The following is a 15,762-nucleotide window of genomic DNA, read 5'->3' as shown; positions in this document are numbered from 1 at the left end:
CCCCCCCCCTCCCCCTCCCCCCCCCTCTCCCCCCCCTCTCTCCCTCTCCCCCTCCCCCTCCATATCCCCGCCCTGATCTCGGGCCTCTGCTCCTGCTCCTTTATATCCCCGCCCTGCTCTCGGGCCTCTGCTCCTGCTCCTTTATATCCCCGCTCTGCTCTCGGGCCTCTGCTCCTGCTCCTTTATATCCCCGCCCTGCTCTCGGGCCTCTGCTCCCGCTCCTTTATATCCCCGCTCTGCTCTCGGGCCTCTGCTCCCGCTCCTTTATATCCCCGCTCTGCTCTCGGGCCTCTGCTCCCGCTCCTTTATATCCCCGCTCTGCTCTCGGGCCTCTGCTCCTGCTCCTTTATATCCCCGCCCTGCTCTCGGGCCTTCACTCCCCCTCCCCCTCCCCCTCCCCCTCCCCCTCCCCCTCCCCCTCCCCCTCCCCCTCCCCCTCCCCCTCCCCCTCCCCCTCCCCCTCCTTTATATCCCCGCTCTGCTCTCGGGCCTCTGCTCCCACTCCTTTATATCCCCGCTCTGCTCTCGGGCCTCTGCTCCTGCTCCTTTATATCCCCGCCCTGCTCTCGGGCCTTCACTCCCCCTCCCCCTCCCCCTCCCCCTCCCCCTCCCCCTCCCCCTCCCCCTCCCCCTCCCCCTCCTTTATATCCCCGCTCTGCTCTCGGGCCTTCACTCCCATTCCTTTATATCCCCGCCCTGCTCTCGGGCCTTCACTCCCACTCCTTTATATCCCCGCCCTGCTCTCGGGCCTTCACTCCCACTCCTTTATATCCCCGCCCTGCTCTCAGGCCTCTGCTCCCACTCTTTTATATCCCTGCCCTGCTCTCGGGCCTCTGCTCCCGCTCCTTTATATCTCCGGCCTGCTCTCGGGCCTTCACTCCCACTCCTTTATATCCCCGCCCTGCTCTCAGGCCTTCACTCCCACTCCTTTATATCCCCGCCCTGCTCTCAGGCCTCTGCTCCCGCTCTTTTATATCCCTGCCCTGCTCTCGGGCCTCTGCTCCTGCTCCTTTATATCTCCGGCCTGCTCTCAGGCCTCTGCTCCCGCTCTTTTATATCCCTGCCCTGCTCTCGGGCCTCTGCTCCTGCTCCTTTATATCTCCGGCCTGCTCTCAGGCCTTCGCTCCCACTCTTTTATATCCCCGGCCTGCTCTTGGGCCTTTGCTCCCACTCTTTTATATCCCTGCCCTGCTCTCAGGCCTCTGCTCCTGCTCCTGCTCCTTTATATCCCCGCCCTGCTCTCGGGCCTTCACTCCCGCTCCATCATGGCTAATCTGTACCTCAACTCCATTTACCCGCCTTTGATCCATATCACCTGATGCCCTTTAACAAAAATTAGCAATCTCGGTCTTGAAAATTTCAATTGATTCAGCATCCCCATTTCCACTACCCTTCCTGATTTCACTCCTAAATGGTCTAGCTCTAATTTTAAGATTGTGCCACCCTGTTCTGGATTCCCCCACCAGAGGAAGATGTTTTTTCTCTCTCTACTCTATCAAATCCCTTTATCATTTTAAGCAGTAAAATCTTCAAAAGCAGGATTCCAGGTGTCAAAAGTCAACAAAAGGGCAAATGGGATTCTGGCTTTTATTTCTAAAAGAGCACTGAATACGAAAAACAAGTAAGTGATGATGAATCTGTAGAACATGTTGATTAGGCCACCTCTGAAGTACCATGAGCTGTTTTTGGCTCCCCATTATAGAAAGGATATTAGAGCCATGATACCAGGGATGAGAGGCTTGGGAAAAATAGAGCCATATTTACCAAGGCAGAAAAAAGTAAGAGCGATCTAATAGAAGTAATCAAAATTATGGAAGGGTTTGAGAGGGTAGTGAAATGTTGGGCAGGAATTTGCTGGAACGTGTGATGTGCGACTTAAGCTGTTAATCCAATATTTGCGTTCTCCGTTAATCTCGCACTATAATTACGCCAAAACTTGCTGGAAAAATGATCCGGCTACGGCGCAGCGAGCTCAGTGACGAATTAAGGACCAGGTTCACGGCGCAGTCAATGGCTTACCCTGCAGATCAGCCACATGGCACAATAAAAAGATGAGAACAGATGCCATAACTCAGACTGAGGCATTGCAACTGGGAGGTAAGTGAGCTGCAACTTTTGAAATCACCTTAAATCAACTTTAAAAAGTTAATTTCAATTAAAGTTTAAAACGCTGTAAAAAGTAATTAACAGTGTCTGCACATCTCTTTTCCCAGACACGTCCCAAGAAGGTGCGAAGAAAAGATTGCAGAATTTTGGGGACGAGGACCTGCAAGTCCTATTGTATGAGGTTGAGCATCGGCGAGACCGGCTGCTGGGGACTCCAAGGGCGAGGGCTCCCCGCAAGCTGAGCCAGGTGGCGTGGAGGCAGGTGGCCGAAATGCTGAGCACCAGCAAGCCTGTGGAAGTCGGATGCTCTGTGGTAGAGGGCATCTGTCACCCGTTGAATGCGAGCCCTCACAGCTCCTTGGCTAATGTTCCGGAGATCTCCAGTGCCTTACTGGAAAAAAACAGAGCCATAGAAATTGAGGGGCTGTCGCCAACTTCATTCCAACTGACAAAGCCCCGATGGAGGTGGACAGTGGCTTCGGGTCGTAATGGCACATTTTGCAGAGGTGGCCAGTCGCTTCCTTGGTGTGAAGCACAGTCTGCACGTGCAGAGCTCCTCTGTAATTTGTTTCTTGTACATTCTGGGGGGCGGGGGGCTAGTAGCGGTTCAGTCTCCAGCCATGATGTCTCAAGTGACACACCTGCTCCCTCTGCTCCTCCTCCAGGTCGTCCATAATAATCAGGAATAGGAGAATGCCCAGGCCATTGCAATGCTTTCACCTTCTTAACGCATTGAAAGAGGTGGGGGTCCTGAAATGAATTGTCTTCAGACACTGACAGCACTCTGGATGGCAAAACTGGCAATAACTGCTGAAACTGAGAAAATAAAAAAAAACTGAGAACAATTTCTAGACTGCAGGGGTGAGGCTCCACAGCTTTAATGGTCCCTTTGTTGGTATCCCAGGCTCAGAGTCAGGTGAGGGCCATAAATCACATCATTACCAGGTTACACACGCTGCACACTTTCCCCGGCCCTAAACCCGCATCTCTCACTCGTTTCTCTCCTACCTCCCCTTATGCCTTCTCTGAGCTCATCACGCCCATGAAACCAGCCCCCGCTCCATTCCCACTAAATTGCTGATTACCCAACTTCCTTTCCTGCCCCCACCCCTGCTTGCTGACATTGTAAATGGTCCCCTATCCTCAGGTACTGTCCCCCTACTTTTCAAAACTATCATTCTCTTCAAATTTCCCACCCTCAACCCCTTTATGCTCCAATCTCCCGTTCCTATCCAAAGTCCATGAGTGTGTTTTTGCCTCTCAAATCTGCGTCCACCTTTGCAGCAACTCCATGTTTGAATCTTTCAAATCAGGTTTTCGCTTCTGTCAAAATGACCCCAATCAAAGTCACTGTGACCATGGTGTATTATAGCTTCTTATCCTCTTTGACCACTCTGCAGCCTTTGACATGGTCAATTATACCATCCTCCTCCAATGCCTCGCCTCCATTGTCCAGCTGAGTGGGACTGCCCCCGCTTCCTCTCTTAATTGTCTGATCGTAGCCAGAGCATCTTCAGGAATGGGTTCTTTATCCAATTCCAAACTTTTACCTCAGGAATCCCCCAAGGGTATATCCATGGCCCTCTTCTTTTCCTCATCTACCTGCAGCCCTCGGCGACATCATTCGCAAAAATGGGGTCTTTACATGTACACTGGTGACACCCAGCTCTACCTTTTTCAAGCCCTCCACTGCCTCTGTGCTGTCAGGCAGCTTATAAGAACATAAGAAATAGGAGCAGGAGTAGGCCAATCGGCCCCTCGAGCCTGTTCCGCCATTCAATAAGATCATGGCTGATCTGATCCTAACCTCAAATTTAAATTCATGTCCAATTTCGTGCCCACTCCCCATAACCCCTAATTCCCTTTACTTCTAGGAAACTGTCTATTTCTGTTTTAAATTTATTTAATGATGTAGCTTCCTGGGGCAGCAAATTCCACAGACCTACTACCCTCTGAGTGAAGAAGTTTCTCCTCATCTCAGTTTTGAAAGAGCAGCCCCTTATTCTAAGATTATGCCCCCTAGTTCTAGTTTCACCCATCCTTGGGAACATCCTTACCGCATCCACCCGATCAAGCCCCTTCACAATCTTATATGTTTCAATAAGATCGCCTCTCATTCTTCTGAACTCCAATGAGTAGAGTCCCAATCTACTCAACCTCTCCTCATATGTCCACCCCCTCATCCCCGGGATTAACCGAGTGAACCTTCTTTGTACTGCCTCGAGAGCAAGTATGTCTTTTCTTAAGTATGGACACCAAAACTGTATCCAGTCTTAGATGAGCTGCAATTTCCTCCAGTTAAACAGTGGGCACACCAAAGCTGTTAATTGTATCCATATGATTTATATCAATTAGTGTTAATTGTACTCAGGTGGTGCGTATCAATTGGGAACTATCTTGTATCCATTTATAAGAGAGCTGATTCAGGGTGTGGTGTGGGTGTAATGTGGAGCTCTGTGAATAAAGGCTTGGAAGCAACTGAAGACCAGGCTCTAATATTCTATCCTTCATCACCTGGCTATCCAATTTATAACAAAAGCTACCATCTTTGGCCCCCTCCACAAACTCGATACTCTTGCCACTGATTCCATTCCCGGCCACTGTTCGACTCAGAGCTGAACATCCAACTCAATATCTTCTTCATTACATAGACTATCTACATCCACCTCCGTAACATTTCCTGCTTCCGCTTCTACCATAGCCATCTGCTCATCCATGCCTTTGTCACCTCCAGACTCAACTATTCCAATACTCTCTAAACTGACCTGCCATCCTCCACCCTCTGTAAACTTCAGCTTATCCAAAAGACTGTTGCCTATATCCTATCCCGCAGTAACTTCCGCTTACCCATCGCCCCTGTCCTCGCTGACCTGTATGGTGCCCTAATGCCTCAAATCTAAAATTCTCATCCTAATGTTTTAGAACCTTTTGTGGCCTTGGCCTTCCTTATCTCTGTAACCACCTCCAGCCTTGCAGTCCAGCTTTCCACCTCCAAATCTCCATTCCTCTCACTGGGGCCACTTTAGCATTATTGCTCCCTTTGCCCCATCATTGGCGACTGTGCCTTCAGCCCCTAGGCTCCACATTCTAGAATTTGCTCCCTAAACCCCACCACCTGACACCTCCCACTTCTCCTTTCTGACCCTCCTAAATAGCCACCTCTTTGACCGTGCTTTTGTTCACCTTTCCTCATATGCCCTCCTTTGGTTAGTCGTCCTTTTTTTTTGATTATGCCTCTGTGTAACACCTTGGGATGTTTTTCTACATTAAGGGCACTGTATAAATGCTAATTGTGTCAACAGCTCCAAAATGGAGCTGAGCCGACTCAGGCAAGATGGTCTCCTGTGGTATATTTTCTATATCAGTTTGATAATAAGATTGAGACTCAAGGGACAGCAAATTGTACAGTGCTGGTAACTGAAATTAAAGCAAACTGCAAATTACTAATGCTTTTGTTTGAGCATTCAAGACTTATTTGAATAATGTTGTTAGTTAAGCAGCATTAGTGAATCTTAAAATACAATGTTGCTTCAACCTGAAAAGAATGATAAATGTAGTACCGTGTTGTCTATATAGCTAGAAATTAGTTTATTTGTCCATACTGCATTTCTAATTCCTTGTGTGTTTTCAGATTTGTAAAAAGTCTACATTATTTTAACTAGATCCAAAATATCCTCTAAGACTGTAAATAAACGAGACCATTGCTGTTTTTTAATGTGTCTGCTTGAATTTTATAAGGTGGTGAGGTTCAAATTCGCAAACTTTCACACAGACCACCTCAAAAAGAGACAATAGGACATGGTGAGAGCCAGTACACATATCTAAAGGATGGAGATGTGTTGGAGACTGAAGGAGCCACACTCAGGTATTCTTGGACATAATGTTGCCTTTTTAATTAGCAAGTTTTTGATTCTTTTTACATCTGTAAATATATGCATATTACATTTGATACAAATCACAAAGAATTAATTGAATCAGAATTAACAGCATAATATCTAAGTCATTGTGAAATGCAGTAATTAAAAGGATGAATTTGAAAGAGATCTAAGAATCTTAATAGACTCAACACTCTACAGGACCTCAGGAAAATCAGTGTCAACGGACCAGTAAGGGCCTAGAAATAGAGTCTATAGTTTTACCGCCCGTTAACCCCGACGATTGACCCGCTGTAACTTTCACAGGGGCTGGTTTTGGTTTTCTTTGGGTTTTTTGGACATAAACACACCCAAAACCCCCCCTTCTTATAAAAGGGGGGCCTAAAAACACAGAAAAAAAAAGAAAAACTTTCACAGGGACCTACTGTTGGCTGTCCAAAGCGCCTACCTGTAACAGGCAGTAGGCCTCTTTCCCATGCAAATCAGGGGTCTAATGACATAATTAGAACCCTGATTGTAATTTTAAAGAAAAATGGGTGGAGCTTGCAACACGAAAAATCTGTCCATGTGTACTGCCGTTCTAATCAGGTAACGGCTAGAAAAATGTTTTAAAATTATTTTTTGTGGAGCCGGAAGGAACAGGAGTGTTCCTCTTGGCTCCACATAAATATTGCGGGCTGCTGCCAGCCCAGCCTCACTTCGCCTTAGCATCACATCCATCCCCTCCAAGCACCTACTTGTGGGCCTCTGCCGGCAACCTAGCTAGCTGGCAATCCTGAGGCCAGAGAGCGGCAAGTTGCATCAGTACGCCTGTTTGCTGTCCACAGCTTGACTGCCAAATTCAAATGAGACCAGGGCCTCAAAATTGCAGCTGCCTTTTCACTGTCGAATGAACGGCCAACCAGCGTGATCCACCAGTTGGCCGCCCAAAAGTCAAAATCGACCCCATCATGTCTAACCGATGCAGTGTCGCAGTCACCAAAGCAGCAGAATAATAATGTCACAAAGTCATGATTAAACTGCATTGTTTTGGTCAGACTGCACCTTAAGTACTGTCTCCAGTTCTGGTCACTAATACACAAGGGAGACATTCAAGCACTGGCGGAAGTGTAAAGAGCCACACAGCTGATCCTCCGTGCCAAAGGTTTGAGTTATGAGGCCAGATGGGAAAGGAGGTGATCTTATAGAACATATAAAATATTTAACATAATGGAAAGGAAATCTGGAATATTACTTTAAATTGCAAGAATAGTGCAAGCTATTTAAAAGCAAATATAAGATTGATATCAGGAAATTCTTCTTCACACAAAGAGTGACCAATACATGAATGGTAGGGTAGTAGACATGAAAACCCTGAAATCATTTTAAGAACAATTGGCTGATGCAGTGGGAGGACTTTAGGGTCATTCTGGATGGATGAACTAAGATGGACTGAATGGCCTTCCTTACCTGTAATTATCTTGTGATCATGTAAAAACAATTTTATTCCCTGCCATTTAATCTGATTTATAGCTACAGTCTATTTAAATAGTTTCATGTATTCTAGGTATTTTACAAAAAACTTTGCTTTCCATTTTTGTGAAATACTAGTTACCACATCTTGTGTGAAAGTTGAGACTTCAGATGTGATTGACTAATTCTGCATATGCAGATAATGGACCTTTTTGATCTTTTGGAATTTGATTTAATGTACAACATGTATTGAAAAATTGCTGCTTTTCTGTACCGTAAGAAAGAAAGCTCATGAATTGACTAATTTATCCTGAAGCCAAATTAGTGACCAGGATATTGTGAAACTTTGGATAAGTGGAAGAGAGAGTTATGCTACTGAGTTGCACAGTATTTAATTGGGATGTCAGACTTTCTTTTGCCTGTTGGATATGTGTATTATGATATTCAGGTCACCTGTTGCATAAATATTGTAGTCACCATAGGAACAGGTAGTGATCATAATTCAGTTAGATTTAGCATAGAAATGGAAAAGGACAAAGATAGAACAGGAGTTAAAGTTCTCAATTGGGGAAAGGCCAATTTTACTAAGCTAAGAAGCGATTTAGCAAAAGTGGACAGAAACAGCTACTTGAAGGTAAATCAATGTCATAGCATTCAAGGGGAAGATTCAAGGGGTGCAGAGTAAACATGTTCCAACAAAGAAAAAGGGTGGGGCTGCCAAATCTAGAGCCCCCTGGATGTTAAGGAGCATACAGGGTAAGATAAGGCAGAAAAGGAAAGCTTACGTCAGATACCCCGAGAAGTAAATATTGCAGAAAGCCTAGAGGACTATGAAAAGTGCAGGGGTGAAATTAAAAAAGAAATTAGGAAAGCAAAGAGAGGGCATGATAAAATATTGGCAAGTAAAATCAAGGAAAACCCAAAGATGTTTTAAGAACATAAGAAATAGGAGCAGGAGCAGGCCATTCGGCCTCCTGAGCCTGCTCCGCCATTCAACAAGATCATGGCTGATCTTCTACCTCAATGCCATTTTCCTGCACCATCCCCATATCCCTTGATGCCTTTAATATCTAGAAATCTATCGATCTCTGTTTTGAAATGTACTCAATGACTGAGCCTCCACAGCCCTCTGGGGTAGAGAATTCCAAAGATTCGCCACCCTGTGAGTGAACAAATTTCTCCTTATCTCAGTCCTAAAAGGCCTACCCCTTATTCTGAGACTGTGACCCCTGGTTCTAGACTCCCTAGCCAGGGGAAACATCTTCCCTGCATCTACCCTGTCAAGCCCTGTAAGAATTTTGTATGTTTCAATGAGATCATCTCTCATTCTTATAAACCCTAGAGAATACAGGCCTAGTCTACTCAATCTCTCCTCATAAAACAATCCTGCCATCCCAAGAATCAGTCTGGTGAACCTTCGTTGCACTCCCTCTATGGCAAGTATATCTTGTCTTAGGTAAGGACACCAAAATTATACACAATACACCAGGTGCAGTCTCACCAAGGCCCTATATAATTGCGATGATGTGGAGATGCCGGTGATGGACTGGGGTTGACAATTGTAAACAATTTTACAACACCAAGTTATAGTCCAACAAATTTATTTTAAATTCCACAAGCTTTCGGAGGCTTCCTCCTTCGTCAGGTGAACGGTGTGGAAATGAAATTTGTTCATGGAATGTGGGCGTCGCTGGCAAGACCAGCATTTATTGCCCATCCCTAATTGCTCTTGAGAAGGTGGTGATGAGCCACCTTCTTGAACCGCTGCAGTCCGTGTGGTGAAGGTTCTTCCACTGTCGTTGTACTGCTTCTGTGCCTCACTGGTGGGGTTTCTCACAGGTGACATAAACCACGTCTGCAGGGGGTATCCCTTGTCTCCAAGGAGCCAGCTCTTAAGTCTGTCTTGTGCGTGGAAGAGGGCCAGGATGTTGGATTCGCGCAGAATGAAGGAATCATGGCAAATCAGGGAATTTGGCATACACCTGCAGAAACCTCTTCCGGTGGTCGCAAACCAGCTGTGCAATGATAGAGTGATATCCCTTTCTGTTGATGAACATTCCTGGCTCATGTGGAGGTGCTTGGATTGCTACATGTGTGCAATCAATTGAACCCTGTACCCTTGGGAAGCCAGCCAGAGAGTGGAAACCCAATGCCCTCTCATTCTGGCTGATGTCAGCAATGGGAAAGTTGACTTAATGGGATGCCCTGGCAAACAAGCCATCTGTGATCTGTCGTATACACTTATGGGCAGACTACTGAGCGATCCTGGTGATGTCACCGGTGGAGCCCTTGAAGGATGCAGAGGTGAAGAAATTGAGGGCAGTTGTGACTTTAACTGCGACGGGCAATGTGTGGCCACCAGGTCCAGCCGGGAGCAGCTCTACATGAAGGAGCCTGCAGATGTCTGTGACCACCTGGCGACTCAGTCTGAGCCTTCATAGGCACTGCTCCTCAGAGAGGTCCAGGAAACTCAGCCTCTGCCTGTAGACCCTCTCACATAGTGCCTCCTGCAACCTTGGCCCCTCCGTTGGTCCCCTCACTGCTCTTCTGCAGATCCTTGTGGTGCACCTCTGTCATGTGGAGCTGCAACTCCCAGAACTGCACGCCCTGCCTGCCGTGGATGCTGATGTGCCTCCTTCTCAGATGTACTGCTGAATACATCCATTGCATCCCCTATCCTGATGGTGTCAGTTTGAGGGGGTCCAAAATGTAGGTAAATATGTGTGAACTGAAGAATTCTTTGTGTGAACAAAGAAACCTCAGTCTAAACACAAAGAACTCCCAGGAAAAGGTTTGTTTGAGAGAACTGATTGCCCTGCTGCAAAAACTCACCTTTTATTCATATTCGTCAATCACTGGTTTAAATGTTCAAATGGCTGCCGGCTGCAACTCGCCTCCGTTTCCATGGTGTGTTTCAGAGGCCACGGGAGACACATTCAGGTACAGTTAAAATCGTTTGTCTGCCTCAATCCACAAAAATTTAATTGAGCTAACTACTTGAAGTATCTTAATTGCCCCTTTAAATGTCATCCCGCTGGTTTTAATGTGTCTGGGTAAAATGCGTTTTTTGGCGGGTTGGAGCCACAATTCTTTCCCGCTCCAAACTTTAAAAATTTTTACTATCCTCCCGCCCTCAACCCATCTGTTCTTCTGGGTTAAAATTTAGGCTAGTGTTTGAGGTCGATGACCTTTCATCAGAACTGGAAGAAGTGAGAGATTTAACAGTTTATAAGCAAATACAGAGCCGGGGTGGGGTGGAGGGAAGGGAAGGATAGAACAAAGGAAAGTCTGATAGAGTGGAGGGCAGGAATAATTAAATGACAAAAGGTATGACGCTGCAAGGCAAAAGGGGGTGGTAATGGCACAAGTAAAGAAACAAAAAATGGATCTAGAGGAGCTGTAAATGACAACAGCAGAACCATTACCAGCTCCTGCTGTCCGAAAAAATGGGAGCAGTGGTTATGATGTGGCGTGCTGCAAGTTCAGAGGGAGGTAGGTTAGAGTGAGTGAGGGAAGTAGAGAAATTGAGATGACCGATATCATGCCAGCAGTTCCCGATGAAAAGATCAAGAGAGGGTTGATTCAAGAAAGAATAAATCTGCATTTATATGGCACCTTTCATGGCCTCAGGACGTCCCAAAGCATTTCACAGCCAATGAAATACTTTTGAAGTGTAGTCACTGTTACATAGGGCAATGTGGTGACCAATTAGCACACAGCAAAGTCCTACAAACAGCAATGGAATAATGACCTGATCTTTTAATGGTGTTGATTGAAGGATAAATGTTCACCAGGACAACTTCCCTGCTGTTGTTCGAATAGTGCAATGGGATCCTTCTTGTCCACCTGAGTGGGCAGATGGGGCTTCAGTTTGACATCCCATCCGAAAGACAACACCTCCGACAGTGCAGCACTCTCTAAATACTGCACTGAATTGTCAGCTTAAATTATGTTTTCAAGTCTCTGGAGTGGGGTTTGAACCTATGTCCTTATGACTCAGAGCCTAATTCCACCATGGTGATATTTTAACTTTGAAAATCGCATGTTTACTTTTCCAACAAAATGAAAATGCTCTGCTTACAAATGTTATCGGTCAACATGGCTATAATAGCTGAAGGGGAAATGTTAAAGGCAGTTTGTCTAGCAATTTCAAATGATAAAAACAGTTGCGTAATAACTGGCAATTGCTGTCAACTCAAGGTGAACAAATAGATAATGAACTGATCAGGCAGGACATTCACTGTGATAATTGCATTGAGGAAAATGCTTCAGATTAGAAGAATAAAGATGACATATGTAATTTCTGAGTCGGAAAATTTGCGGGTGAATACCCACACTAGGACATCAACAACAACAACTTGCATTTATATAGCGCCTTTAACGTAATAAAACGTCCCAAGGCGCTTCACGGGAGCGTTATCAGACAAAATTTAATCAGATGTAGGTGCTGAGGGCATAATCTGCAAATTTGAAGATGATACCAAGATCTGTGCGAGCGTCAGGACTATAGGCGATGCCCGACTGCTTCAGGCGGATCTTGATGTGTTGGGGGAATGGGCTTGTGACTGGCAAATATTTAATTTGGAAAAGTGCAGTGTTATGCATGTAGGCAGGGCAGCTGCTCAACATACATACACCCTTCAGGGAAAAGCATTAAAGCAGGTAGAGGTGGAGAGAGATCCGGGCATTCGAGTGCATAGATCTCTAATGGTTCATGAGCAATGCCGTCAAGAGATAGCTAAAGTGAATAGGGTGTTGGGGTGCATTTGTTGGACAATTGAATATAAGACAAAGCATATTATTTTGTCCTTTTACAAGACCTTGGTCAGGTGTCAGTTGGCATATTGTGCCAGTTCTGGCCTCCTCACATGGTGGGTGATATTGAGGCTTTGGAAAGGGTGTAGAGGAGGGCCACTAGACTAATTCCCAGTTTAAATCATCTTAGTTATCAAGATAGGCTAAAAGAGCTGGGACTGTACACTTAGGGGTGAGCTGATCGAGGTTTATAAGATGAAAATGGGAATAGAATGTCTTTCAGTTGACAGTTTGTTCCATTTCAATAGATTAGGGAGGACCAGGGGTTACAATTTTAAGTTATATAAGATCAGATCTAGGTTAGACGTCAGGAGGTGGTTCTTCTCCCAGAGAATAGTGGAGCTCTGGAACAGGCTGCTGGCTCGTGAGGTGCCAACTCACTGAATTCCTTCAAGTGAGAACTGGACTTTTTTGTGGTTGGGGCAGAGATCACCTCTTACAAAAAGGTAGGTAATGCATAGAATTCAGGGCCAGAGTGATCTCCTGGACTAGGTGCGATCACCTAAGGGGGTCTGAGAGGAATTACCCAGATTTTTTTTCCCCCAAATTGGCCTGGGCTTTTATCTGGTTTTTCGCCTCTCCCAGGAGATCACATGGTTTTGGGTGGAGTGGAGAGTGAATGGTACCACAATTGTGTAGGACAGGTTGGATGGACCGGAGGGTCTGTTTCCTGTCTGTCGTTGTTCGTATTTGACACCGAGCCACATAAAGAGATATTAGGGCAGGTGACCAAAAGCTTGGTCAATAAGGTAGGTTTTAAGGACGACTTGAGAGGTGGAGAGATTTAGGGAGGGAATTCCAGAGCTTAGGGCCTCGGCAGCTGACGGCATGGCCGCCAGTAGTGGAGTGAAGGAAATCGGGGATGCGCAAGAGACCAGAATTGGAGGAGCGCGGAGATCCCGGAGGGTTGTAGGGCTGGAGGAGGTTACAGAGACAGGAAGGGGTGAGACGGTGGAAGGATTTGAATACAAGGATAAAAATAATCCAGCTGACACTTCAGCGAGTAATGAGGAAATGTAATGTTGATGGGGCTGCCTTTCAAATGAAACGTTAAACCAAGGCCACATTTGCCTGCTCAGGTGAATGCAAAAGATCCATGGCACTATTCAAAGAAGAGTAAGGAAGTTCTGCCAGTATGTAGCCCAACATTTATTCCTCAACCAACTCTTGACCAACATTTATCTCTCAATCTGTGCTGCATTTGCTTGCAAAACAACAGGGACTACAAAAGCAATTCATTTACTGTAACATGCTTTGGGATATGCCGAGGACATGAAAGGTGCGATATGTAGGGTGCAAAATGCAAGTTCTTTTTTATATTACTGATCTCAGGTGCTTGATGCTGGCACTGAGTGATCACTAACATTCCTCATGTTGATAACCCCAAAAGTTTTAGCAAAAATTGCTTAGGAGGTCCATAAATTCAGGGATTGTACCCCACGACTGGAGGATAGACGATATAATCCTGATTTTCAAAAGAGGGATGTGAATTGTATAATAAAGAGCAAAATCTGTTAATGGTGGAAATCTGAAACAAAAACAGAAAATGTTGGAAATATACAGCAGGCCAATCAGTATCAGAGGAAAAGAAAACGGGGATGTTTTGACTGAAGACCTTCAGGACTGATAACTGATAAATGAAAAATGAAAAATGCAAGCAAATAAATAGACTCTGAAAAAAAGAGTAACAAACAAAAAAATGATCCAAACACATGGAGGAAGTTAATCAGTGAAACATCTGTGACTTAAAACTTTAAGTGGAGGTTTGGCATATTTCAACTCTCTTGCTGCCTTGTAATTATCCATCCATTATTTTAAATTATGTAGCATATCTGTGACAAACCAATATTATGCACAATACTGTTTGTGAAGTTATCTTTTATATGAAGGAGTGAATTGCCTCTTTATTTTTGCTACCAGGGTTATCTACACACCTGGACACACTAGTGATCATATGGCATTATTACTGCAAGAGGAAAATGCAATATTTTCTGGAGACTGTATTCTGGGAGAAGGGACAGCAGTCTTTGAAGATTTGTATAATTATATGCTTTCTTTGGAAAAGCTGCTTAATATAAAAGCTGACTTAATATATCCAGGTAAGTAGATTGCCCTTAATTACTTATCTTTAACATTCATTGTTTTACTTTCATTATAATACAGTAATCTATAAATCTTTGTTTATGATTCAGTTGGAAAAGAAACTGACACTTGCAAATTTTCCCAGCTGAAAAATTTATTTTTCAGTAAAAAGTACTAATGAACCTAGCTCCCCTAATGGCTAGTTAGTGAATGCATCACCTGAACATACACACCCATGTTCAATCCCTGGTCTGTACGAGGTTAGCTGATCTCATCCAGGGCAGCAGTTGGGATGCTACAATTAGCCTCAGTGCCCCTGGCTTAGGGATGGGAAAAACACCAGCCAGGATTCCTGGTCCTGATCTGTATTCAGTGACCCCTACTGGGGAACGTGTTTGTGAACATCAGGTGAGATAAGGATCAGGCTTAACTGTAGTGTTTTCATGGTTGAAAAGCCTGCAGAGACTTGTATTCTAAGCTTACATGGAGAACAGTCACTTGGGCAAGGTACCAGTGGGCTGGTGGAATCATACCCCAGGAAAAGTTGAGACCTTAAAAAGAAAATTGAAAACAAAGAAGTAATGAGTAAATTAAATAATTATTTGCATAAAGCTTTCACTATTCCAACACACATTTATTAATGATTCACATTCAGATGGGTACAGTAGTCTTAGTCGTCTTGTGGTTATGGTACTAGACTAGAGGTTGTGACTTCAATTCCCATCATGACAAATTGTAAAATCATTGAAAGTGGCAGGGCAGGTTGAGAACACGGTTAAAAAAGCATACAGGATCCTGGGCTTTATAAATAAAATAAAATAAATATAATAAAATATTATAAATAAAATAAAAAGCATACAGGATCCTGGGCTTTTCCACATTCACCTGAGGAAGGAGGAAGCCTACGAAAGCTTGTGGATTTTAAAATAAAATTGTTGGACTATAACTTGGTGTTGTAAAATTGTTTACAGTTGTCAACCCCAGTCCATCACCGGCATCTTCACATCATTTATAAATAGAAGCATAGAGTACAAAAGTATGGAAGTCATGATGAACCATTATAAAACACTGGTTCAGCCACAACTGGAGTATTGTGTCCAGTTCTGGGCACCGCACTTCAGGAAAGATGTGAAGGCCTAAGAGAGGGTGCAGAAGAGATTTAGTAAAATGATTCCAGAGATGAAGGACTTTAGTTATGTGGATAGGCTGGAGAAGCTGGGGTTGTTCTCCTTGGAACAGAGAAGGTTGAGAGGAGATTTGATAGAGGTATTCAAAATCATGAAGGGTCTAGACAGAGTAGATAGAGAGAAATTGTTCCCATTGGTGGAAGGGTCATGAACCAGAGGACATAGATTTAAGGTGACTGGCAAACGAACCAAAGGTGATATGAGGAAAAACTTTTTTACACAGCGAGTGGTTAGGATCTAGAATG

The 15,762-nt window shown here is 44.7% G+C and overlaps 1 protein-coding gene across 1 annotated transcript in view; it reads left to right on the top strand.

Moving 5' to 3' along the window:
- The window catches only part of lactb2 (lactamase, beta 2), a 57,367-nt gene that overhangs the window by 22,709 nt on the left and 18,896 nt on the right, over window positions 1-15,762 (top strand). The window contains exons 3-4 of the mRNA XM_067975905.1: window positions 5,845-5,971; window positions 14,169-14,347. Of these exons, the coding sequence (XP_067832006.1) occupies window positions 5,845-5,971; window positions 14,169-14,347 (306 nt within the window). The remainder of the gene's footprint in view (window positions 1-5,844; window positions 5,972-14,168; window positions 14,348-15,762) is intronic.

Source organism: Heptranchias perlo, chromosome 3 (assembly GCF_035084215.1).
Source record: "Heptranchias perlo isolate sHepPer1 chromosome 3, sHepPer1.hap1, whole genome shotgun sequence".
NCBI lineage: Eukaryota > Metazoa > Chordata > Chondrichthyes > Hexanchiformes > Hexanchidae > Heptranchias > Heptranchias perlo.
The sequence above is the reverse complement of the archived record's forward strand: the minus strand, read 5'-3'. Positions and strand labels throughout refer to the sequence as shown.